The 24,906-nt window shown below is 51.2% G+C and overlaps 1 protein-coding gene across 12 annotated transcripts in view; it reads left to right on the top strand.

Annotated features, from left to right (window-relative positions):
* Positions 1-24,906, top strand: part of Gak (cyclin G associated kinase) — a 43,911-nt gene that overhangs the window by 5,075 nt on the left and 13,930 nt on the right. For 4 of the 12 annotated variants that reach the window (XM_063230049.1, XM_063230046.1, XM_063230050.1 and 1 more), the window contains exons 3-18: positions 2,142-2,201; positions 2,971-3,085; positions 7,742-7,977; positions 11,202-11,327; positions 11,924-12,013; positions 13,141-13,276; positions 13,768-13,880; positions 15,143-15,233; positions 16,127-16,250; positions 18,218-18,267; positions 18,762-18,910; positions 19,488-19,610; positions 20,187-20,320; positions 22,723-22,917; positions 23,119-23,236; positions 23,615-23,694. In XM_063230049.1, the coding sequence (XP_063086119.1) occupies positions 2,142-2,201; positions 2,971-3,085; positions 7,742-7,977; positions 11,202-11,327; positions 11,924-12,013; positions 13,141-13,276; positions 13,768-13,880; positions 15,143-15,233; positions 16,127-16,250; positions 18,218-18,267; positions 18,762-18,910; positions 19,488-19,610; positions 20,187-20,320; positions 22,723-22,917; positions 23,119-23,236; positions 23,615-23,694 (1,940 nt within the window). Of the gene's footprint in view, positions 1-2,141; positions 2,202-2,270; positions 2,580-2,960; positions 3,086-7,741; positions 7,978-11,201; positions 11,328-11,923; positions 12,014-13,140; positions 13,277-13,767; positions 13,881-15,142; positions 15,234-16,126; positions 16,251-18,217; positions 18,268-18,761; positions 18,911-19,487; positions 19,611-20,186; positions 20,321-22,722; positions 22,918-23,118; positions 23,237-23,614; positions 23,695-24,906 lie in introns of those variants that run through there. The other 8 variants (XM_063230048.1, XM_013147353.3, XM_003465049.5 and 5 more) reach the window with 5 other exon arrangements.

The following is a 24,906-nucleotide window of genomic DNA, read 5'->3' as shown; positions in this document are numbered from 1 at the left end:
TTGAATTAATGACTTTGTGCTTGTCAGCAAGGTGCTTGCACGAGGAAGCTAAATCCCAGCTAAGGTTTAACAATCCTTAACAACCAGTATTAAATCTGTCAACATTATATTACATTAATATTCTGCCCCTGGCCCCTCAAAGATTAATACACATCCCTTTATGCAAAAAGCATTTAGTGCACTTGCAAGAGTTGCCAAAGACCTAATAGTTTTAATATTGCTGAAAAGCCCAAGTTCCAAGTCTCCTTTGAGATTTAAGGCAAACTCTTAGCTGCAAGCCACTGTATAAATGAAAACAAAGTTAAATACTCTAACATTCAATGGAACAAGATAAACATTTTCATTCCAAAAGTTACAAATGGGGATACAAAGGATTGGGACTAAAGCAAGTCCAAAATCCAGCAGGCCAAACATTAATTCCTGTAGTTCCATGTCCAGCATCTGAAGTAATCTGTGGCACATTGTGAGCTCCAAAAGGCCTTGCATGGCTCTACCCCAATGCACTTCTGGTAGTTGTAGCTCTCATAGCTTCTCTCTTTAGGCCTGCTTTGCTACCTCCTTGCAGCTTAGATGATCCATGTTCTTGGCTTTTCCAAATGTCTGGAGTCTCCACTGCACACACTTACAACTTCACACACTGCCTGGCCTCCCAGAATTTTTTTCCATACCAGGGATTGAACTCACAACCTGGTGCATGCCAGGCAGGTGTTTGTGTCTCTGAGCTAAATCCCCAGCCCCCTCCTAAAACTCCTGCTTCTTTATATACCTAAAACCAGTACCATGTGGATGATGCCAAGGTCTGCTGCCAGCAGGAGCAGTAACCAGGCTTTCTTCTCTCTTGGCTGTAGGGATCAAGTGCCTGGATCACTGGGCACTCTGACTCCAATTCTGAGGAACAAATTTTCTACACTGTTGTCATTCTGGAACATGGTGCTCCACGACCTTCTCCTCAAAGCAAAGTCTTTCACTTTTGCAGTTTTGAGGCTGCAAAGGGTGGAGATTTATTGCTTTTTTTCATGTCTTCAGACCATCTTTTCTGTGCTGTTTCTTCTCAGCAATCAAGATTTCCTCAGCTCTATCTTGCAATCCACCGCTTTATTGGCGCTTCCTTTCTGGCTGGACTCACAATGTTTTAAATCATCCTGTTGGGCTCTTTGCTCTTGATTTGCAACATAAATATGGCTAAAAGCCTACAACAGTTGCGGTACCACATTCTCAACATTTGATTGCCTTGAAATTTCTTCTGCAAGATTAATTAGTCCACTACCTTTAATCTCAGACTCAGGTAAAGTCTCTGGATACCAGCAAAATACAGACTAAACTTTTTGCCAAGCCATAACACACATTGTCAGGAGTCGAATAACCAATACAGTCCTTCCCAGCAGAAACTTGAGCTTGGTCTTTACTAGCAGGATTTCCATGAGCCTTTAGATCTGAGCTCTGACCAGAATCCCCCATACAAAAAGCCTAAGGCATTCCAAAACTACTCTTTTAGGTGACATCTCTGAACTTTTCCAAACTCTTCCCGCAAGCTATTCTCAAAGGCTCTTGAACTGAGAGGTGAGGTACAGTCACAGAAATGACTCCACTTCGCTAGTACCAAATTCTATCTTGGTTACTTTTCTCTCATTGTTGAGACAGAATACCCAACACTCAAAATTAAGGAAGGAAAGGTTTGTTTAGCTCAGAGTTTGTGGATGTTTCAATCTATAATCAGCTGACTCCAAGGAAAGGTGGCATGGTAGAGGGGTAATACTTTAAGGTAGCAAAAGACAGCAAAAGCAGCAAGAGCAAAAAAAAGGGAACAGGCAGCTTTTTGATTCCCTTATATTGTAAGCAGGCTGCCCTTCCAGGGCAGGTGTAGCACTTACCATCTCCAACCCCTCCTTTTGCACAGGATGAGGATATTTACAAAGTAAGAATTATGGTCCTTGCTGAGTCGCTTAAACTTCTAAACTTTTCAAATTGATACAGTGTGTTAACCATTATAGCTTCAATCAAGTCAAATATTAAAATGCAGCTAAACAGGTTGTGGGCTGTCAGATGCTGTGCCTTTTCTGGAATATTTGTCTAAGATAATCCATAATGTAAAGTGCAAGGTAAATGATCTTCAACCTTCCTCATGTGCTATTCCCCAACAGCGATTACTGTCCAATGAAGAGGAAAAGAACAGAGCCATCATTCAAGAAGTTTGCTTCTTGGTATCCTTTTCCTGGGCCTGAGGTCTGGTGCCATCACTTAGGGAAGCACTGACCTGTGTCAGGTTGTGACCATCAGCCACCAGAACCGGCTTTGTGTCATTCTGCAAGATATGTTAAAATTGGCCTTTTCCCTTTACTGGGTTTCTTACAGATTATTTCCAGTGAAAAGTAGTTTTTTCCCTGCTTTTTACTCCCTAGGTCATAGTAAAAGATTCAAAGATTCGGGATGAGGGGTTGCGGTTCTTACTCAGAGATCTCCTTGCCTGGTAGTGCTCCCCCATCTGGCTGAAGGCCTAGGTGAGGGCTGTGTGGACAGCCATGGTGCCAGCAGGCTTCCATGTGGCCTCCTGCTCAGTGCCTGCCACACACAGATGATGGGTATGTAGGCTTTTCTTGTTCTCTGCTGCCATGCATGTCCTCTAGGACTTGGGCCTCACATTGCTGCTGGATGGATCTGCTTCTTTCTTCAAACTTTGCCTGCTCAGAGAACAGGGTGGCTACCCAGCCGTGGAAAGCATGGACATGGTAACACTCATGGCCTCCCTACTGTGGCACCCTAGAGCCTCTGCCTGCCTGCATCGCTCTCTCTACTGCTTTCTCATGCATGCTTGGCTTCTCATGACCCCATGTGGCCATCTTCATCTTTCTGTGCAGCCGGGATGTAAGGTAATTCGAGTATCATAACTGAGCTCTCAGTGCTTTATATGTTTTAAGTGTACAGAATTGAGGACATGTTCGTATGTGTTCTCCTTTAACAAGATATCTGCAGAAAAAACTCTCTGGCCACCCCAACATCGTCCAGTTCTGCTCTGCAGCATCCATAGGAAAAGAGGAATCTGACACGGGGCAGGCAGAGTTCCTGCTGCTCACAGAGCTCTGCAGAGGTAAAGTCCCTCTGGGGCCCAAGGAGACTGCTTGTCGACATGTTTCTAGGGTCCTGTCAGATGGCACTGGTCTTAGCAGAAGGGACAGGACAGGCATCTGGTGATCTCAGTCATCTGGAAGGCTTAGCTGGTCCCTCTCTGGGTTGTAGGCTCTGAGGAGCAGGGTCATTCATGTCTTCTCAGTGACAGAATGGGCTGGCACACAGGAGGCATTCAGTGAGCTTGTAGGAAGGGAGAGCAACACAGTCACATTCCTTGTGGCTGCATTATGCCTTGGCAAAGAAAGGGGCCTTCGGAGGGGAGGTGACTTCCTTGAGGTCAAACACAAGAAGGCGTCAGGACAGGGAGAGACCAGAAAGTTGGTAAAACCCTTGTGGAGTGCTGTTGGGCCAAAGTGGTTGCCTGGGTGATGGTGAGCTGCTGAGTCCTGGCTCTGGCTGCGCAGTGGGGAAAGGAGTCTGGGGGTGGTGGCTCCTCCACCGAGCAACTCAGCTGCAGAGCATCTGCTGGGAGCCAAGTGTCTGCTGGGTTCAAGCTCTGTTTCAGGCCTTGTTGTCCTGTGAGGGAGCTCTTCTCTAGGGCTGTGGCACAGTGGCTCTTTGATGTCTGTTTCCTGGGCAGTGAATATAGGCAGAAGAGGCCCAGAGGAGCAATGAGGGAGACTGAGTCAGGGAGCCCATAAAAGCAACCCAACTGTGTGAGAGCTGCCGCCCACAGGGCATAAGACAAGCTGTTATGGTAGTCAGCATGGGTAATGGCGACTAGTGGAAGACAGAGGATGCTAGGGCAGCTGGGATGACAGGTGGAAATGGTGGGGTCAGCTTAGCTGAAGGGAAAGGCGTAGAGGTGCCCACGGGGCTGGGGTTTTGCTGAGTGGAAGGAGGCAGCACGGTCTGTGCAGGGCTGGAACCTTTACTGGCACCGGCAGAAAGCAGGGGGAACAGACTGAGGGGATTCTCTGGCCCTGTCAGGGAAGGCTCTGCCCAGCTGTGCCCTCACTTGTGCTTCCTGGACCCCTTGCTCACCAATGACTAGATGGCCGTGGTCCCTGTGGCATCTGCTATGCATGGTCAGGAGTTCACTGCTGTGGCTGGGACTGTGGTACCTTAACTCTGCACAGTCACCCTTGCATGGATTTTTTTTTCCCTCCTCAACTTTTTATTTTGAAGTTTCAAACCAACAAAGAACTTGGAAGAGGCACAGTGGACACACCAGATTTTCCTTTGTATCACCAGATGTCAGTCATGTTACCAGCTTCCATGTTCTTGCTGAACCGTTTAAAGAGAAATTGCAGATAGCAAGTCTCAAAATCCTTTTTCTCATGTGTAGCCTGACTGCAGTCCCAGATCTGTCCCTAAGGAAATCTATGTGATGTAACAGCATGGCAGCCTGTTCTGCTGTCTTCAGCTGTCCTCCGTATTTTGGTCATGCTGCCCCAGCCCCACACAGCGCCACATAGTTCCTGTGCTGTGGTTAGTTGTGAGGCCACCTGTGTCCTTTCTGCTCTGAGTGGTATTTCTGCCAGCTACTCTGTTGGCAGTGCATGATGTCTGGGAACTGGTTTTGAGATCCTGGGCTGCCCCCACAGTTGGGAAAGATGCGAGCCTTGGTGGTATAGACATCTGCACTCAGCCTTCACCTGGAGCCTTCCCATTCTTAGGTGTCAGTTGCTACTTTGATATTCAGTTACAGAAGAACATGTGCCAAATAAAAAAACAGGCAATGTAGAGTTGAATAGATGCTTACATACCTAGGGCTTGTTTTTTGAGTTTTTATTTTGGTTTAGGTTCTGCTTGAGACTAGGTCTCATTGTGGAACCAGGCTACCCTTTAACTAGCTATGTAGCTCACGTTAGCCACTAACTTGCAGTCTTCCTGCTTCAGTCTCCCAGGTAGCTAGAATTAAAAGCTTGTACCACTATACCTGTCTAGGAGTTTACTACATGTGCTTACTTTTAAACATTCCTTTTAAAATCACATATCTTTTCATGCCAATGAAGTGTGCCCCTTACCCTTGAGGACTTTTTCCCAGACCAGCAATGGGTGCCTGAACCAAGGGACAGATCAGAGCCTCTGACAGCTGCAGCATGACTGTGACAGTTGCTCTGATAACCAGGATGGCTACTGACCCAGTGAGAATGGGCTGGGCCTTGGGCTACCCCCAACAGGGACCGAGTGTGGCAATGTGAGATTCTATCACACCACTTGGGATGCCACAACATAAACCCTGTGAATTGTCTGTGTCTGGAGTATTCTATTTTATGTCTTTGATCATGGTAACTGAAGCCTTGGAGGGTGGGCTGTGGGTGAGGGGTAGCTTCCTGCTCACCTCACCATGCTTAGAGGCGGGGGTTCCTGAGGCTGAGACAGTGCTGGTAACTCATAGGTTCAGTGTGAGAGCTGGTGAAGCTGGTTGAGTCCTGTACTGTGTGGTGGACCAGATGGCAGTCAGGGCATGACTCTGCCACCCCGCACACTTGGACTATGCTGGTTGAGGCTGGGGTGGGGGTGGGGGCCCTACAATATCATTTTCCCAGGTGCTGTTTAAAATGGACCCTACCCCCATCATTTGGGAAAGTTAGAAGTCTTTGCATGAGTAGGTTCTGGAGATCCTAGTCCTGGAGGATTAGAGTGGAGCTGTTGAAAACAAAGGTATACTGCTGTGGTACCCACAAGTGGAGCAGTGAAGAAGTTGGAGGGTCTGGGCTCAATTGTTGTCCCTAGCTGCCTCTGTGGGGAACGAAGGGTCCAACTCCACTGCCCAGTTCCACACTCCAAGGGAGGCCATGCTTCCTCTCATGGTGACTCAGAGTCCTTATGAAGTGCAGTGCCTGAAGGGCATGACACCTCATGAGACTGCCCTGTGGGGCCAGAATGGGGGTGCAGAACACTGGAGATTGGAGGACTCGGGGAGCACTGTGCAGCAGCAAGTCAGGCTGAGGAGGTTTCCAGGCCAGACTCCCGAAGCTGAGCTGAGTGACTGCTGTGTGTCCTCCACTGCATGGGGGCCTGAGGGGAAGGGAGGGCTCTTTGGCCATTCCTACTGTCACAGGTGGAGTTTTTCTTTCTGTGGTTTGTAGAATGGGACTGGAACTCAGGGCAAGTGCTCTGCCATTGAGCTATATGCCCCCAGCACTAGAATTTTTATTTTTAAAAATAATCCCTTAATTCTCCCTAAGAATGAGCCACTGAGCACAACACTGCCCCTGCTCTGGCCTCTAGGCCTGGCCCTCCTTCCCTGGGCCCAGCCAACTCTTCCCGTTCCTCCCGAAGCCTCAGTCCCTTAGGGTTGTTGCAGACACTGTGGAGCAGATTGGCTTGGGGGTGGGGGTTTCAGTCCACCCAAGGTTGGTAGCCAGGGTAGCCTGGCCAGCAGAGCCTAAGATCATTCCAGGCTGGGAGCTGGGAGGGCATCCAGATTTGGTCTGGAATCCCTGCTGTGGGCATGTTCCTGAAGCTCCAGGTTGAAAGTTGCATTAGAAGTCCTTGCTCTGAGCTGCAGGAGGCCAGACACATATGAGCCTATGTTCCCTTTCTAGAAGTTGCAGGGGCCTGGAGGTTACCAAGGCTGCCCTTGGAGCGCTAGCATCTTACTCTGGTACACCTTGAAGCTGCTGCTGGCCCTGCTGTGTGCAGGCCCCAGGGTCCCTGTGCTGTCCAGGTGAAGCTGACAAGCTTGGAAGCCTGAGCTGCGGCAGAGAAAGGGGTGCACATTCAGATGAGGTGGGCAGTGAAGCCCCCGAAAGAGGTGTGAGGTGTGAGGACAGCACAGTTGGGAGCAGGGAGGAGATGTAGTCACTAGAGCGGTGGCCCTGATTTGTTGGCTGGCGCTGTGGTGTGGCCTAGCCTTGGAGCTGAGTGGGACCTGGATTGTGGGCAGGGGATGCCTGGGGGCTGTTCTGTGGAGAGTAGGTGCTGGGGCCCAGAATCAAGGCTAGGAGAGGTGTAGGTCGAAGAGGCCCCAGGCAACACCATGCTTTGGGCTACAGGCAGAACTGAAACCTATGGTGGAGTGGGGTGGCTGGAGAACATGTGGGCCTGCACAGGGCACCAGCAGTATCCTAGCCGTGATGCCTAGATTCTCATATCTAGTCCCAGTGGAGCTGGTGATCCCTTGAGAGCAACTGGGTGGTGTCAAGCCCAGTGCAGGTTTGGTGTTGTGTGCACAGTCTCGGAGGCGCTGTGGTAGTACTGGTGAATATCGTCTGTACCTAAGGAAGGGCAGTAACCTTTGCACAGACACATTGAGAATTCATGTTTGTCATCATCACTGCAGGTGGTCTGTAATCACTCTCTGTGGCCCTGTGAAGCATGCAAGTCCTTGATCTTTCTCTGCCCAACTAACAACTAGGATGTGTTTTTTTCACTTGGGCCTCCATTCAGTGGCCTCGCTTTTTGTGCTGCTCCATGCCTGCTGCCCCTGAGGCGTCCCACACCTGGGGCTGCAGTGATACCTGGTGTCCACAAACCTCCTGCAGCAGTGGAGAAATGGCAAACAGCACTGGCTATGCAGGCTGACTGGTCAGGTGCCAACTGTGGCTTCAGATGAGCCAGTGAATACGAGGTGCTGCACCAGGCAGACCCAGAACCCACCCCTGGCCTGGAGGGCATGACATTTTTTGGGTCCAGAGTGATTGAATTGAATTGTCTCTTTTAGGGCAGCTGGTAGAATTTCTAAAGAAAATTGAAGCTAAAGGCCCTCTGCCCTGTGACACCGTCCTGAAGATCTTCTACCAGACATGCAAAGCTGTGCAGCATATGCACAGGCAGAAGCCGCCCATCATCCACAGAGACCTCAAGGTGCCAGCTATGGGCACAGGTGCCCTCACGTCATTTCATGCTCTGGATCCCCCAGGCCGAGGCCTTGTGAGCGCCTCCGTCCGCTGGGCTCAGGCACTGTTCCCACTCTTGCTTTCCTCCTACCACGGTGGCATGGCATCCTAGGGCATGTGCATGAGCCACCTTGTGTCCTCAGGGTTGCTGCGGCCCTGCCACCTGTTCTCTGTCCTGCAGGGTCTCTGTCCTTGGAGTTGACCTCCAGTATAATGAGGTGGGGTAACAGACCTGCATGTTGTGAGTTCACCTTTTCCTGATTGTTAACAGTGAATATTTTTGGGTTTTTAGTCATCAGTGTCTTACTCTTTAGTTGGCTTCCCTTTAGTTTTTACTTTTTTTTGTGGGCCCTACAAGTTTGATTCTGTGTAGCTCTGTGTATGTCCTTGTTGGGGGCTTCCTAAGGCTATGTGTACTATGGGAATTTTTTGCTATGTCCTGGTCTTTACTTTGCTGTTGTCTTGTCAACTCCAGACTTCAGAGAATCACCCAGTATCCACCAAGCTTGTCTTTGACCTGACTTCTTACCAAGGCAGATTTTTTTGTGTTGAAAGCTTTTTAAGCTGTTTTATTCAGAGACTCCTGTGTGCTCATCTCTGGGACCTGGAATGTTTTTTACATCATTGTAGCACTCAGGCCAGCAAAGCAGACATAATCCTGGGGGATCAGCTCATGAATGTGTGGTTGGACAATGCACCCCTGCCAGGCCTTCAAAGAAGGTCTATAGGCCTCTAAGTTCCTCTCAGTGCTCAGTCCACTTTGACTGCCTCAGGTATTATACTCACCTGGGACTGACGGTGTGACTCAGTAGGGGCAGCATCTGTCTCTCCACCAGAATGCCCCCCCTCGCCTGGCTTCCAGAGCCACAGCTGCCTCAACTCAGGTGGGTTCTGCCCAGGAGCTGGTTGTTTGCCTACTCCCCCAGGTTTCTGGCCTTCATGTGCCTGTGAGATTCCAGGGCATGGGGTTTCACCTCAAGTGTCACATGGTATTGGTCTCAGTGCTTCACTGGTCCCCCATTTCACTGTGCTTTCACTTCCCCTGGCCCAGGGTCAGGAAGCAGTTTTCCATGGTACATACCTGGTTGGGGTAGGTTTTGTCCTCTGTGATTTTGACTGGGCATTCTACGTGTGAGTCTTCTCGTAGAACTCAGATACCATGGTGAGCCTGACTCCCTTGATTGGACTCCCAAACTCAGAAACATTTGGAAAACTGGTTCTGAGGTGATGAGGTGACTGGTGGCCAGATGCCTCCCTGCTCTGCAGACAGTTGTCTGCCTGTTCTGGGATCCTTCAGGATTCTCCTCTTCCTCCTTACCTTCCTACCTCTCTCCTTCCTCTTTGCTCTTTTGTTCCATAATTCCTTACTCATTTCTTTTTGAACTTTGTGCAAACAGGCTTATCTTCTGAGGTTCCAGAAGCACATTGCCAGGCTCACTATGTGGTGAGCCAGGGTTCTTGGGCCCTGTAGTGCATCTGTCTTAGTTCTGCCTTTGGCCCCAGGGCTTCTGTGGATGCTGAGGGTTTTATTAGGGCATCAGAGTCTTTGCCTGTACTGTGACAGGGGTTAATATGGTATATGTGTGCTTGCCTGTGTTTTCTTAAGGAGAGCAAAGAACAGGATAGGGTGAATGAAAAGTCTGAATGTGAGCTTGCCCTGCTGTGGACTGTTTGTCCTCCAGTGCAGAGGGTGCAAGGCCCTCTCCAGCCTACTCTGCTTCGCCCTATGGCTGTGGTGTAAAGAGCATGTGCCCATCTGGCTGGTCGTGGTCTTGTAGCCTCAGGGTCCTGCGGCAATTGCCTTGCCCGTGAGGCTGCATCTTCCCATCATAGGACTTGGGTTTCCTTCAGGTGCCTGTTTTTCTTTTGTTCTTTCCCTGTGGTTTTCAGGCACTTGGGGCAGGGGTTCCCCTCTATGACTGCCCTGCTGCTATCTGGGGTGCCTTGGTGATGCATGTCACTTGAGGGCTGTAGGCATCTTCGGGATGCCAGGACATCATTCCTTCTTGCTACCTCTGTGGACTTGTGTCCTCCTTTTGGGCCAGACCCTCCAACTCCACTCCACTTCAACCCACATCTCCACAGGGCATCTTGCGGTGAGTGTGGTGCATCCTTGGGCCAGTGTCTGTGCTGTGACTAAAGCCTTGCACAGGGACTTTTCTGCTCCTGTTGGCTCTTTTGGTCTCAATCATGAATCAGTTTTGTAAAGTTGCACCAGACTTCTGCGAGTTGATTAGCATTGTTGGAATTCTGTAGCATGGTTGATAGACTTCTGTGAGGAGCCATTAGGGCTGTGGCACTGCTGGCTACAGGGTTTGGGTCCAGCACCCTTCTCTGGGGAGCACATCCTCCAGGACAGTCGCCTAAGGAGTGGGCATGCTAAACTGTGAATCTGTGGACCAAAATCCATGTAGTTTCACATGTCTGAAATGCTAATCTTCCTGTGAGCCCTTCCCCCAGGCATTTAAAAAATATGAACTGTTCCTGGATTGGAGATCCTGGCCAGAGTTGGCTTGTACAGGGGCCACTACTGGGGCCACTGGGTCAGTGTGACATCTTAATGACATTGTACCTCTTAGTGGCTTTGTGGTACTGTGTTGGAAGCTTGGCATTTCCCTTTGTGCTTTTCATTTAAATTTCATCTCAGTTGTTTTATGGTTTTCCATGAGGGAGATATTTTGTCTGTTATTAAGTTTGTTCTTGGGTTGTATTTAATTTAATTACAAGTGACTTATTATATTCTTTTGTCTTTTGTGTTTTCTGAGGGCTTGTTGTATCCTGTGATTAATTGGGATTATCTGTTTGATTTATAGTGATTTTAACTTTTTTGTTTTTCTGAATTGTGGGTATATTGCTTCTGATCAGAAAGAATTTAAGATAAGGCAAGACATTGTGTACACCCATAGTCCCAGCATTTGGGAGGCTGAGGCAAGAGGATCACCATGAGTTTAAGGAGGATCACCATGAGTTTAAGGCATACCCAACATAGGGATACCCTATCTCAAAAGAAGAGTATAAAGTGAGGCATAGTTCCCTTGAAGAAAAGCCTTGCTGACCTCCAGGAGACCCTTCATCCCTAGCTCTGCCTAGGAGTGTGTGTGTGTGCTGCATTGCTGCTGCTGGTGTGGAATTGGCTGCCTCTCTGCAGTGGGGGGGGGGGGATAGGGTCCGTGGGAGCTGTGGCCAGCATCACCTGCCTGGTGGGACTGTCTGCTAGTCCCATCTGATGCACCTGTTACTTTTGCTGAGCTATGACACCTATGGCTGTCTCCTGGTGTCTTGCAGGTTGAGAACTTGTTACTCAGCAGCCAGGGGACCATTAAGCTGTGTGATTTTGGCAGTGCTACCACCATCTCCCACTACCCCGACTATAGCTGGAGTGCCCAGAAGCGAGCCATGGTGGAGGAGGAGGTGAGACCTGGTGGTGGCGCTGTGGGCTGAGGAGGCCACTCTGGGCCACTATGGGCCCCTTTCCTCTCCTTTTGGCTCTTGTAACCTTTGGGTGCAACTCTGTCTCCCCAAGGACCAGGATGTGGAGATTGCCAGTGCCAGGCTCCAGGGCCCTCAATGTGCTCTCATGGCTGTTGGCAGCTGAGTGGGATGTTTCAGCTCATTCTCATGTCAAGAGGCTCTGACCCTTGTTCTCTGGGGTTTTTAAAATTATTGTAAAACACGTATAGCATGAAATTTACTGCCGCAGTCATCCTGAATGCACGGCTCAGTGGCAATCAGTACACTCAACATCACTGCCACTTACCTGCAGAGCTCCTCTGTTACCCACACAAACATCTTTAAAGTATAGTTTAGAAACCACTTGCATGGCTTATTTCTGCCTGGAGAACCCCCTCCAGCCGGGCTGTCCCTACTTCAGTCCAGGGGCCGAGGCTCTTCTGGGGCCTCGTGGGAGGATCAAGAGCTGCTGTGGATCACTGCAAGACTAAAAACACTGCTTGCCTGTAGCTTTTCTGTGAAATAGTCATCTTTTTTTTTTTTTTTTTTTCCTTCAGATCACAAGGAACACCACACCTATGTACAGGACACCAGAGATTGTAGACCTGTATTCCAACTTCCCCATTGGTGAGAAGCAGGATATCTGGGTGAGCTAAAACACTGCCCTGCTGGTTCTGGACCGATGTCCTGGTCAGAGCCGTTTGCCTCTTCAGCCCCCCCATTCCTTCGCTGTCCTTGCTCTTTATCTTGTGAAGACTCACTTGAGTGCTAGTGGGATGACTAGGACCAAGCCAGCTGGTATTGCTGTGACTTTGCCTGCTGATGCTGCCCAGAGGTATCCTGCCCTTCAGGAACGTGTCCCATAGGCCAAGGGCAGCTCTCCATTCCCACTGGCAGTGGCCAGCCAGCTCCATGGCAATGCCTGAAGGGCTTGCATGGGGTAAAATAGTGTGACCCTGTCCAACTGAGATAGTGGCAACCCCTTGAGGCACAGCTTAGCCCCTTCCCCTGCCAGCCAAGAGCCTCTGGTTGTCTTGTTGGTCTTTGATTAACTGGCTTCCCTCAGACCCCTCTCTGGCTTTGCTCACTGTGCTAGAGTGGCTTATGGACCCCATGGACATGTTGACACTTAACCTACTGGCTTGTTGTAGAATGTATCCCTGAAGATGCAAGGAGAGGCCCAGGGTGGGTAATGGATCCCCAGCGTGCAGATCCATCTGTTTCACTGCATGGGAGCTCCCTGCACCCTACCAGGGCCAGGCCTAACTCCCTGGCATGTGTCTGTGTTGGGTCTGAGTTGAGTCTGCTGTGCTAGGGTGGGGAGAACCCTATGCATTGGTGTGTCAGCTTGTTACATCTTGGCCCCAGCTTGTCACCTCTTGGCCCCCCAGCAAGTGGCTTGTGACAAGTTACTCTCAGCACAGGTCTGGGCATGAGGACACAGCTGACATGATTCATCTGGTCCCCACTGTGATGCTCCTAGAGCTGGATGGGGCTGAAAACAACCTTTTGATCTGAAAATAAGGGTTTGGAACTTTGCCTCTATAGTCCAGAGAGATCATTTTTCTGGATGAGCATGGAAGGACTGAGGCTTCTGGTGTGGGTCACCTTGCCAACCTGCTCAGCCAGCATTCATGAGCTGAAAAAGGGATGACTTGTAAAACCATTGAGACTTTGGCAGGTGCTCTCCAGGATTCCCAAGGATGGGGCTGCCCCGTGCCTGGCTTTCAGCTTGTGCACTGGAGTCCAAGGCTAAGCTCCTGCTCTCCCACAGGCCCTGGGCTGCATCCTGTACCTGCTGTGTTTCCGGCAGCATCCTTTTGAGGATGGTGCAAAACTGCGAATTGTCAATGGGAAGTACTCAATCCCGGCAAATGACACACAGTACTGCGTCTTCCACGACCTCATCCGTGAGTCCTCGCGCATGTGCTGCTGGGGGCCCTGCTGAGTTCTGAGTGTCACCATCCCACACCTCCTACCTCTGCAACTGTCCAGCAGTATCTCAGTGGCTTTGCCTTTTGTGAGCTTAGGCTATTCTAAGTGGCCCTTTTTTTATGTGTTTTGTTTTGTTTTCAGCACTGGGAGTTGAAGTTATGGGAGCACTGAGTTATGTCTACCCCTAGCTATTTTTCTGTTTTGAGACAGGGTTTTGCTAAGTTGCTCAGGTTGGCATTGAACTTGAGATTTTCCTGCCTCAGTCTTTCTCAGGGTAGGCATTTCTGGCATGCGCCATCATGCCTGTCTTGAATGGCCATTACTGCTGACTGTATAGTTTTCTCCTTGTTCTCTTGCCTCTGATGTCAGTATTGTGTGTATAGCAGATGGGCTGGTGCTACTGCCCAGCCTGGGCCTAGGACTCTGTCCAGCGTGGGCTGGGCATGACTACTATGTTCTGTTGTAGGCGCCATGCTTAAGGTCAACCCTGAGGAGCGGCTGTCCATTGCAGAGGCCGTACGCCAGCTGCAGGAGATTGCAGCTGCAAGGAATGTGAACCCCAAGGCGCCCATCACAGAGGTGAGGCCTGACATCTGTGCTGACCCTGCCTGCATTGAGGGGTCCGAGGTGTGCGTTCTCAGCATCACCTTAAGATCTCCTCAGCTGGTGGGTCCTGCCACAGCCTTGGGGAAGTCCAGTGCTTGGGCCACCCCTGAGGGCTGCTCTGACAGCAGTCCAAAAGTCCTTGCCCTGGATGCTGCAGTGCATGAGGTCTTTTAGTTCCTGGGCTTATGCATTCAGTCATGGCTCAGGGTCTCAGCTGTGGTCACTCTCAGGCTCAATCTGCAGGTCAAGGACAGGCTGGGGAGAGTGGGCAGGCCAGGCAGCTCTTCGGCCATTTGGCTGGAAGCACTTTTTGAAGTAGCAGTGAGATTGCAGGGAGTGGATGAGTTCATAGGTTCCTTTGGGTCCCACCTGTTTGCCACCCTCTCCTGGAGCACTGGTCCTTTTTCTGTGGTTTTGAGTCCTTTCAGCCTTGAAGCTGGAATTTCCCAGGGCTGTGGATGTGGGTCTGTGGAGGGTGTGTGTGCCGTGTGGAGAGGTCAGAGTGACTGGCCTGAGTGCTTAGGGATGGGGACTCTACAGGGGGAAGGTTGAGGGTGCTCAGGGTTCTGGTTTCTATGGAGGTGGCATTGAGTGTATAGGCCAGGGGTCAAGGAGTGGCAAGAAATGAGGACATTGGCTGGTGGATCCCCTCTGGGGGCACTAGGCAGGGATAGCCTGAAGCTGGGTGCCAGGTACTCTGGGTTGGTAAGTGGATGGTATAGATGACATCATCAGGACTGTTGGGAGAACTGTGGAGGTAATGAGTTGGTTTCAGAAGGGACCGAGAGATTGAGAGTGACGGATGGTTTTACACAGGGTGACTGAGCCTCTGTGCCTCTGATTCTTAGACCCTTCTGTAACCTGAAGATGCCCTCAGTTGGGTGTGGGAGCTGGGCCCTCGCTCTTCCCACTATCCAGAGAGGAGTGGCCACTTGCCAAGGGGAAGACGAGTGCATCTGACTTTAGCACTTACAGAACCCCTTAAGCCTTTCTCTGTACCAGAGAACATCTCATGGCTGGAGGAGACAGAGGGCCAGCCCACCTCTGAGCACTGCTAGTGCCCTTGGGTTGTGTGTAGTCTACTCCTGCTCCAGGGGTCCAAGGGCTGGTAAGAGGGAAAAGGAGCAAAAGGAGATTGTAGTCCAAGGGCAGGGAGGATCTGCCATGAGCAGGGCTCAAGCAGCAGCCGAATGTGGCTGGCTTGTGGGAGCTCACAGTACCTCTGACTCTTCCAGCTGCTGGAGCAGAATGGAGGCTATGGGAACCCAGGGCCATCCCGGGCACCACCCACTCCTGGGGGACCTTCAAGCAGCAGCAACAGTGGAGGTGAGACCTGCCTGCCCCCACCTGCAGGGTGTCCCTCTGCATTGTGCCCATGTGCTAGAAACCAAGTCCTCATCTGGTGGACAACCTGTCTCATGGGAGCTTCGTGGGAGGCTGCAGGCATAGGGTCCTTGAGGCTCCACAATTACTGGGACTCTTGCTCAGCTGAGTGGAGGTGCTAGTGTGGTGTCAGATCCAACAAAAGCATTTATAGACAGTCAGCTGAGGGTAGTTGCAGAACAGGGCCAGAGGGACAGGGCCATCCCAAGGCAGTTGTGGGCACCTCACTGGGCAAGGCCCTGGCCCTCCTGGTGTCCAGGTTGTTGATGGGGTCGGCCTGGTGGGCACAGCTGGCCTGTCTGCAGCTTCTGTCCTGGGGTCCAAGGTTCCACAGAGAACTCCACCGAAACTTCAGCTGGGCCACAGAGAAGATGATCTGAGTAGAGTGTCTGGCCCCTGTAGGGTGAGCTGTAGGGTGTATGCAGGCAGTAGGGTGCCTGTAGGCAGCATCACAACCTTGAGCTGACACAGGCGAGGCCCCTCCATCTCTTTTCAGGGGCTATGGCAGGCTCTCTGAGTCCCTCCCAAGCTGTCTATTCCCTGAGGAGGGCCCTGGGTCCATATGTGGTGGGGCCCACTTATGCCCTATGTGGCCAGTGTCTCCATGGATTGTGGGGAAAGGGCCTCACAGTGTCAGCTCTCTGCCTGCGGTACTACACAGGGCCTTGGTTGCCTCTGCACCAGCTTGCCCTCAGAGCCTCTGAAGGCCTCACACAGGACCCTGTAGTTTGGGAGCTGCTCCGTTGGCCTCCAGTTGGAGCTCATGGCCAGGGCAGTGTGCCTCCTTCCTCATGCCCCATGGCCCTGTGACCCTCTGAGACCTGTTTCCCCTACAGCCCTGGCCTTAGCAGAATATGACCAGCCCTATGGCGGTTTCTTTGACATCCTACGGGGCGGGACAGAGCGGCTCTTCACCAACCTCAAGGATACCTCCTCCAAGGTCATCCAGTCTGTGGCCAAGTAAGTGCAGGACAGCCTGTGCCAACCTCCCTCCTACCAAGTGCAGATGTGGGGAGACCCCAGCAGTCTGCAAGCTAGAAGCACTGTCTGTGGAGCCCTTTGTGTGTTGGCTCTAGGCTCACAGCACCCATCTTAGAGTCTGGCTCCCTCTGTGGACACCCTTGTACAAGTGCTGTTTGTTTCTGTGATGTAAACCAGCAAGGCGGTGATGGGGTGCGGTGATCCTTCTCCCATATATTTCTCTTTAGTTAACATGGTCACCATGGAGGCCTGGCCACAGGGCTGAGCAGTGTTTGAGGTCACATTCTGATATGGAGAGCATGTGATGGGGCCAGAGCTCTGTGGTCACACAGCCTTCTAAGTATGGTGACACTTTGGCCTCTTGGCTTCTTTTTTTTTTTTTTTTTTTTGTACAGAAGACTGACCTCAGGACTTTACACTTGCAAGGCAGGCATTTATGCCACTAAACTGTATCCCTGGCCCTTGGCTTCACTTTCTTTTGTGTCATAATTGTCCGTGAGTGTTCACAGCTCTGACAGTTGTATGTATGCACCTGTGAGCATGCATCATGCACTTGTGAGCATATATGTGTCTTACAAGTGTGTGTGCTGCTTGGTATGAATGTGTACATGTGTGAGTGTGCAAGCATGTCATACATGTGAGTGCATCTACTACATTGTATGAATGTGTGCAGACATTGTGAGCACATGTGATTTCTTCCTAAGAACAGAGCTTCACACGCACTTGGTATGTTGGATTGACTCCAGTAGCAGTGCGTTCCTCTAGCTTTGGCTGGTCTCACAGAGCAGGCCGAGTATGGCCAGATGGTGGTGAGCACCCCAGCTCTGTACCCAGAGTGGCCCTACATTCTTGTACCTCCCAGGCAGTATGGGTTGTAGATCTGATGGATGTACCTTTCTGTGTCCCTGGAGCCTACCTGCTAGACTAGAGTTTGAAGTGGATGTGAACCCTGTGGTGCTTGGTCCCTTTTCATGTTTGTACCCTGCTGTGTCCTCCACGCACCTGTGCAATTCTCCAAGGGTGGCCAGGTCACTGCCAGGTCTGGTGGTTTGCACTCAACTGTGTGTTCTTGTTTTGTTTCTTGCTGGTAATTGTTACATGTACACTTGTCCTGGTCAGTGGTTCCTCTGCTAAATTTTGGAGTACTGGGCTTGCCTGCTCTTCTGTCTGTTTCACTTGTCACCTTGGTCAGCAAAGCTTTGGCCTTAGCTAACTTGTCTGTAGTTCTGCAGCGCTTGGTCCTTAATCCTTGACCCTTGTCTTGGTGGCTTATCCATAGTGGTGAGTGAAGAGTGTGGCCGTCCTGCCCTGGCCCTGCCCAGGGGTGCAATGCAGCTCCCTGTGTTTCATTGCCAACTGGCTGCCTTTGCACTCTTCTCCCAAAGCACTTTTGGCTGCTCTTCCAAAGCTTTTTCTCAGGACAGAGTCTAGAATGAGCCTGTAGGTTTCTACCCAGTTAGCGTTGGTCTGTACTTTATTGGTTTTGTTGACTTGCTTAGGGAATAATTGACCTCTCTAAGCTGACTGAAGCCACCACCAGGAATGTATATGTCCCTGTGGATTGGGGTTCCCTTCTGCCTTCTGTGGCCTGCATGGGGCCTTGGGTCATCTGCCACAGTGCCCTACCAGTCCTTGAACCAGCAGGACCCATGCCCACCATCCATGATGACCTCACCTTTGTATCCTCTCTGAGAAACAGCTCCCACTGTTGCTTCTCTAGGACCTGTGGGAATATAGGAAGGCCATTGAATCCCTGCAGGTGCTGATTGCTGTATAGTATCATGTGGGTATCACTATCGTATGTACCATGTGGCATCCTGTGAACATGATCACCTCAGGATGCAGCCTGTAATGGGGTGGACTCTGTTTTCCAAGACTGAACTCAGCTAGATGTGATGTGCTATCTAGTATTTTCTATATAGTTATACCTTCTTCTCTGATTCCAGCTATGCAAAGGGCGATCTGGACATATCTTACATCACTTCTAGGATTGCTGGTAGGTCAAGGTGTAGGGTGCATCTGTGCCCTTTCTGTGCATAAAGACAATTTGTGGGTCTGGGCTGGTAATACCAGAGGTGGCTTGCTGCCTCTTTAGCTTTCTAGGTAGCTGGGAATTCTGCTGGGCCTGGGCACCATCCCAAAGAGGTAATATTTGGGTGACCTAGGTCTAGTGTAGTTTCTGGCCCAAGTAGTGGGCAGCCCAGTTTTGGCACCATCCGGAGGAGCTCTGAGGTCATGGGATGAGGCCACACATTTACACTAGGTCTCCAAACAAAGCATAGTTGAGAACACTCACCATGACACTTGGAGACCTGCAGGCCCTCTCAACCATGTCTGTGCAGTTGAGTGGAGGGATCTCCCATGTTGGTGGTCTGAATGCCTTGGGCAGTAGCGAGGCTAGGCATCCCTGCTAGACAGGAAGGCAAGTGTGCGTGGCAGGTAGAGAGAGCTCCTGGGGTCCTGGGTGGCTGATGGGCAGCTCTGTTTCAGTGATGTCATTCCCTGCTGAGGGCATGGAGTCAGCTATCAAAAATAATATTGAAGATGTGCGGTTGTTTCTGGACGCCAAACACCCGGGCCACTATGCTGTCTACAACCTGTCCCCGAGGACCTACCGGGCATCCAAGTTCCATAACCGGGTGTGTGGCCATAGGTTTTGTCTTGGTGGGATGTGGCGGTTTTTCACTGTCTTTAGTGCAGTCAGTCTGCCCCTAACTGTGCTAGATTGATCTTGATCTTTTCCCAGTAGCCTGTGGTACATAGATGAGGCTCTCACCAGATGAGGCTCTATGTAGGGAGCTTGGGCCTGGAGGAGCAGCGCAGGGCAGGCCAGGGTAATCTTGAGGGCAAGTGGGATGTGTGTCTTGCCAGGGAATGAAGGATGCTGCTTGCCAGAGCTGGGTACCTCCTTTCAGCCCCCAGGGGAGTGAGCATCTTGACACAGAATCTTCCCTGCTTTTATGACCTAAGGCACAGGAAGGGTGACTCGTTTTGTACTGTCAGTGAGTTATGTCACATGTCACAGAGGGCCAGCAGCATAGGCAGATACCTGCATGCGAACTGTAGTCAAGGAGGGTGCCCAGGACAAAGCTACCATATCCTGGAAGTCCCAGGGGGTGCTGTTGGGCCAGGCAGGCAGCTGAGGAGCACTGGTTATGTGTTGCCAGCTGAGCTCATGGCATGACTGGCAGCTGAGCCAGTGGGACCTCTCCATAGGTTACCGAGTGTGGCTGGGCTGCCAGGCGGACCCCAAACCTCCATAGCCTGTACACCATCTGCAGGAATATGCATGCCTGGCTGCGGCAGGACCACAGGAACATCTGCGTCGTACACTGTATGGTGAGTGCACAGTGGCCCTGTGGTCACTGGGCCTGGGTGGGGGTGTTGCCAAGTGGGGTCAGGCAGAGGCAACCATTGCCATAGCAGGTTCTGGCCTGGTGGATGGACCACTGGGGAGTTGCTGTCCCCACTGTGCTTTGGCTGTGACCCATTGGCTGACTTAAAGGCTACTTTGTTGCATAGGGACTTCAACTTGGCTCCCCCATAGCCAGGCAGATGAACCCCTAACTCTGGTTTTCCATCGGACAGGGTCTGAGGACGGGGTCTGTAAGCCTCTTGTAGGCAGCTTAGGTGCTGCTGTGGGTGGTGTTGGTGGAAGTCATTCAGATATGGGCACCTGTGGGGCCAGCACTGAGTACTGGGTAGACAGTGACACTGCCTGGCCCCATGTTGCAGTAAAGAGCCCTTGTTCTCTGCTGGCCGTGAATCTTATGGCAGGGGTAAGAGTTCTGAACGTACCCTAAACTGCAGTGTATCTTCCCTATGGCCACAGTTGTGGGAAATATACAGGAACCTCACTCCTGTCCCATGCATGTGTGGCCAGGTAGGAAGGAGCCCTATGTCCCTTTGTCCTAGGATGGGAGAGCAGCATCTGCCGTGGTTGTCTGTGCCTTCCTGTGCTTTTGTCGCCTCTTCAGCACTGCTGAGGCCGCTGTGTACATGTTCAGCATGAAGCGCTGTCCACCAGGCATTTGGCCGTCCCACAAAAGGTACCAGGGATCCTGGCTGAGGACAGTGACACCTCTGGCTCTGTGGGCACTGAGGTGACACTGCTCTTGCTGCATTCATTCACTAACCCTTTCTTAGGGCTGAGTCAGTACCACTCTGGGTGCCAGCACAGTGGCACATAGCAAACTGTACAGACATACTGCAGCCAATATACCTGTCCATGTCCCGGGCAGCAGCTCTTCCTGCAGGTGTGGAGCCTGGTATGGCCCTGCTCACAAGGCCAGCTCTGCCATCAGATGCCATGCACACAAGCCCTTTTCCCTCCTTGCTGAGAGGGGCTCCCTCCCCACCCTATGAAGGATGCCTAGCTCGATCCTCTCTAGCCTGTTCCAAGTCTGCTGCGTTCTCCAGCTTCACCTACCCACCTCTACACCTGTGCTCTACAGTGACAGGGACCTTTGTCTGTCAGATTGGAGAAGCCAATGCATGGCATAAATGCTCCCTTGATGAGCTTTATCTGGTGAGGACTTAGGGACCTGGAATAGCCTCCTCCTTCCACAGGACTGGGTCTTGGTGTAGTCATCAGAGGGTCCTGAGAGTAGGCAGCACAGGAGCAGAAGGTGATGTAGTACTATGAGGGACTCCTTCCCCTGGGGGGCAGAAATGTGACAACCAGCTGGACCTTATCATGCTTCCAAATCCCTTGGAACAGCTTGAGCCACTCCAGGCCCCAGTGTCAGGCACTCATTGTTGGTGCATACATGGCTGGTCATAGGGATGAGGTGGAGCTTGGGGGCTGCAGCATAGGAGTGTACACTCCTCGCAGGCAGTTCAGTGTTCACAGAAGACCAGGAGAGGTCGAGGAACACACAGGCCCCACCTGGTCCTTTGCCCCTTGGGAGCAAAGGGGTACTAAGCACTGTTTTGGAGCTTTTAGAGAAACGTAGAGTAACTGGTTGTGCCCATGGCCCTAGTACAGACGGCGCAAGGCTCAAGGTCCAACAGTGATGTCAGAGAGGAAGACATGCACGGGAGTGGAGAGAGAAGCCCTGGAACGCTATAAATGGGCCCTGCCCAGCTGTAGAACCAGCTGCACACAAAGACAGCAGAGTCAGCGAAGGACCAGAGATCACAGCTCTGGCAGGCCCTTGCAGGTGGCAGGATATGAATGTGTGCAGTCCCCAGAGAATGGGGTAGAAACACTGGAGGAAACTGGAGGAGAAGCATGGGAGGTTCCTGAGTTCACAGCTGACTCCCAACACCCAGGAAGTGCAGGACACTGAGTGGGATTGAACCTAGACAGATGAGGAAACCCACTGAACTTGTCTTGTTGCAGACCATTGCCACCAAATGCAACCATGCATTGGAGGAGCCTGTGTAGGGCAAAGGTTTGGACTGTAACTTGTCTGAAGCCCTCGACAGCTGGTATACATGTTAACTGCCATAAATATTATGTCAGCCAAGAAAAAAATGAAACCATAGACATACCCAAGAGAAGGTAAAAGATAAGAAGGAAAGGAAACTGAGAATGAGGACAAGTGGACAATGCTGATGTGGCAAAGGAAGCGAGAAAGGGCAGTCATCAGTCCAGGGAAGGTGGGGCTGCTAGTGTGATGTCTGCAAGAGGAGATTAGGACAGTGTGGAGCTGGCAGCAGTGGCAGGCAGACTATGCAGGGCCAGTCACTGGATTCTGTGTCCAGCCCATTCAACATAAGTAGTGTTCCTTCACTTCTGGCAGAAGAATGTGACATCCTGACTTTGTGCAGATGCCTGCTGGGCCGCCACAGTATCCAGTCTCACGGGAGCCTGCGGGAGGTGATATTCTTCCCCCATGGCTGCTTCTGAAGGACGCCTACAGAAGGAACCCCCACAATGGGAAATAAGCATAGGATTCCCCTAGAATCTCCCCATGGGAAAGTAAGAGAAGCTGGGTCACCAAAGAGATAGAAAACATATGGTAGTGTGATAGTATAGACTTCATCATTTCTCTTGAGATCCGTGGAGGAAGTAGATAGGAATCAGAGGTCAGCGCCCCACCTGACATCGTGGGGAAATTGTGACAAGAGAAACTGACACATTTCTTTCAAGTATGCAATAAGAAAGAATTTTGAACCATTACTCAAAGCTCAACAAACTTATAGGGTGGGAATCATACATAGAAATGTGTTCTCAGGCCACAGAGAGTAAAACTAGAGCTTAGTAACAGACAAACATCTAGAAGAATGCCTAAATATTTTAGAATTAAACACCTTCTCAATGACTTGTGAGTCAAAGAGGAAGTCTCAAGGGTAATTTAAAACAATATTTTGGACTAAATGAAAATTACAGTGTTAAGTTTGAGAAGCCACTAAAACATTGCTTCATGGGAAATGTGTGGCATTGAGTATGTTGAAGATCCAGTGTGTCGTGCCCTTGGGGACACGCTGGGCATGTCTGCCCCAGGTACATCGAGTACGTGTGTGACATGGTAGCAGAGGAGCCCATCACGCCGCACAGCAAGCCGATGCTGGTAAAGGCTGTGATCATGACCCCCGTGCCGCTATTCAGCAAGCAGAGGAATGGCTGCAGGCCCTTCTGTGAAGTCTACGTGAGGGATGAGCGCGTGACTACCACCTCCCAGGAGTACGACAGGATGAAGTGAGTGCAGATGTAGGTGTCCCTCCTGTGCCCCCAGCATACCTCTGAGCCCTGTAGGAACAGGAAGCCATGTTACCTCCTGAGTTCGAAGAAGTGGGGCCTTGGGTGGGGTGGGGTCCTTTGTTGTGCGCATACCACCAATTATGAGAGAAACTGGGAGTCCTTGCTGTGGTTTGTGAGCTGTTTCTTATTCTGTTCTAGGGAGTTTAAGATCGAGGACGGCAAGGCAGTCATCCCCTTGGGCATAACGGTTCAAGGCGATGTGCTCATTGTCATTTACCATGCCAGGTCTACTCTTGGTGGGCGGCTGCAGGCCAAGGTAAGGCTACCTCAGCCGAGTATGCTGCCAGCTCCCTGAGCTCTCAGGCCTCAGCTAGGCTGTGGAGGAGCTGCAGCTGTCCCGTGGGCCGGTCCCTAGCACTCCATGCGGCACCTGCGGATGGGACTGTACCCAGAAGTTCCCTGGTGTGGTACCACAAGGGGCTGCTGGGCATGGGCCTTGGGCCCCCCTGCCCCATGCCAAAACACTGCTGCTCCCTCACGGCCAGCACCTGGCATCTCTGTGTCCTAGGGCCTTACACGTTGCAAAGAAGGGGTAACATGATCCAGGCTTGGGGGCTCTGCTTTTGAGCAGGTCCTCTATGTGACCTGAACCTCAGCCCCAGTCCCTTCTTCAGCCAGGCTTGCTCTCTTGCAGATGGCGTCCATGAAGATGTTCCAGATTCAATTCCATACTGGTTTCGTGCCTCGGAACGCAACCACTGTAAAGTTCGCCAAGTACGTGCAGGATGGGTCAGTCTGTGGGAGGCTGTGGATGTGGCAACCAGCAGGTGGGTGCTGGTCACACTGGGCCTGGGACCCACCTATCCTAGGCATCAGGGCTCCTGGGGCCCCAGTAGCTTTGACTTTGGACCTGTACCTGTGGCCTGATCCATGTATTTCTTTCAAGACTTTACCTGCTCAAAGCCAGATGTGGTTTAAGCTGGCATGAGAGCACTTGATGTGCTTTCTGAGCACCATGTGTGACTGCTCTACTGGGCACTGAGGTTGGAAGGAAGATGCTGGCCCTTGGACTTCAGAGACAGATGTGAAGCTGCCACGAGGAGAAGGCCTTGGGTGACACGGCACTCAGCAGTCGCTGTGTTGTGACGCAGGAGTCGGCTCTGCTCTGTGGGACAGCATGGCACAGTGTAGCTGTGGGCAGCAGAAACATGTCTAGGCTTGGGCATTTGGGTCTGGCTGGTGGTTCTTCTCAGATTCACTGGGCTGGACCACACCTGTAGGGAGCGGGACTGCGCCAGCTCCTCTCACTAGGTGTCTGTTCTTGCTCTTGTATTGGTACCTTATTTATTTTATTTTCCTAAACCTAGGCTGTCTGATTCTTCCCACCGTAGTAGAGGCATGCTTTTAAAAATCTCTTTAAAGACTAAATGACTGAAGATCAGGAGGAAAGAATATGTGAAAGCGCTGCAGGATTTGGATAGTGGGGTTAGTGAATGGGGCTGGGAGCAGAATGGCTGTGGCCTGAAATCTGCCCTGATGCTTTGGCCTGCTCCCTGTGCTGAGATACAAAGGGGCAGGGACTGTCCTGCGGAGATGATTAAGGTTCAGTTCAGCTGTGGGCCAGGTCCTTTATCCACTAGGACTGTGGCCTTGTCAGAGAAGGAAGAACAGAAACACCGATGCTGTCCTGTCCTTAACACTGTGGACTTAAGGACCCAAGGCCCTTAACTCAGGACTTTGCAGGTCCCCAGCAGCCAAGAGCTCTTCACCAGGTGGCCACTGATGTTAACCCTCTGAGCCTCACAACTATAAGCAGGGGAAACCTTTATTTGTAAATTACTGAAGTCTTTTGTGTTCTGTTATAGCAACAGAAAACTGACCAAGACAGTATATTCTAGAAAAGTGGGCAAGATAGAGAACCTCACCAGACCTGGAACGTACAGAGAGGCAGATGTGAGTTTTAAAACAAAAATTTCACAGCCAAAA

This window comes from Cavia porcellus, unplaced genomic scaffold, assembly GCF_034190915.1.
Source record: "Cavia porcellus strain 051 isolate PalLab524CR breed Dunkin Hartley unplaced genomic scaffold, mCavPor4.1 scaffold_18, whole genome shotgun sequence".
NCBI lineage: Eukaryota > Metazoa > Chordata > Mammalia > Rodentia > Caviidae > Cavia > Cavia porcellus.
The sequence above is the reverse complement of the archived record's forward strand: the minus strand, read 5'-3'. Positions and strand labels throughout refer to the sequence as shown.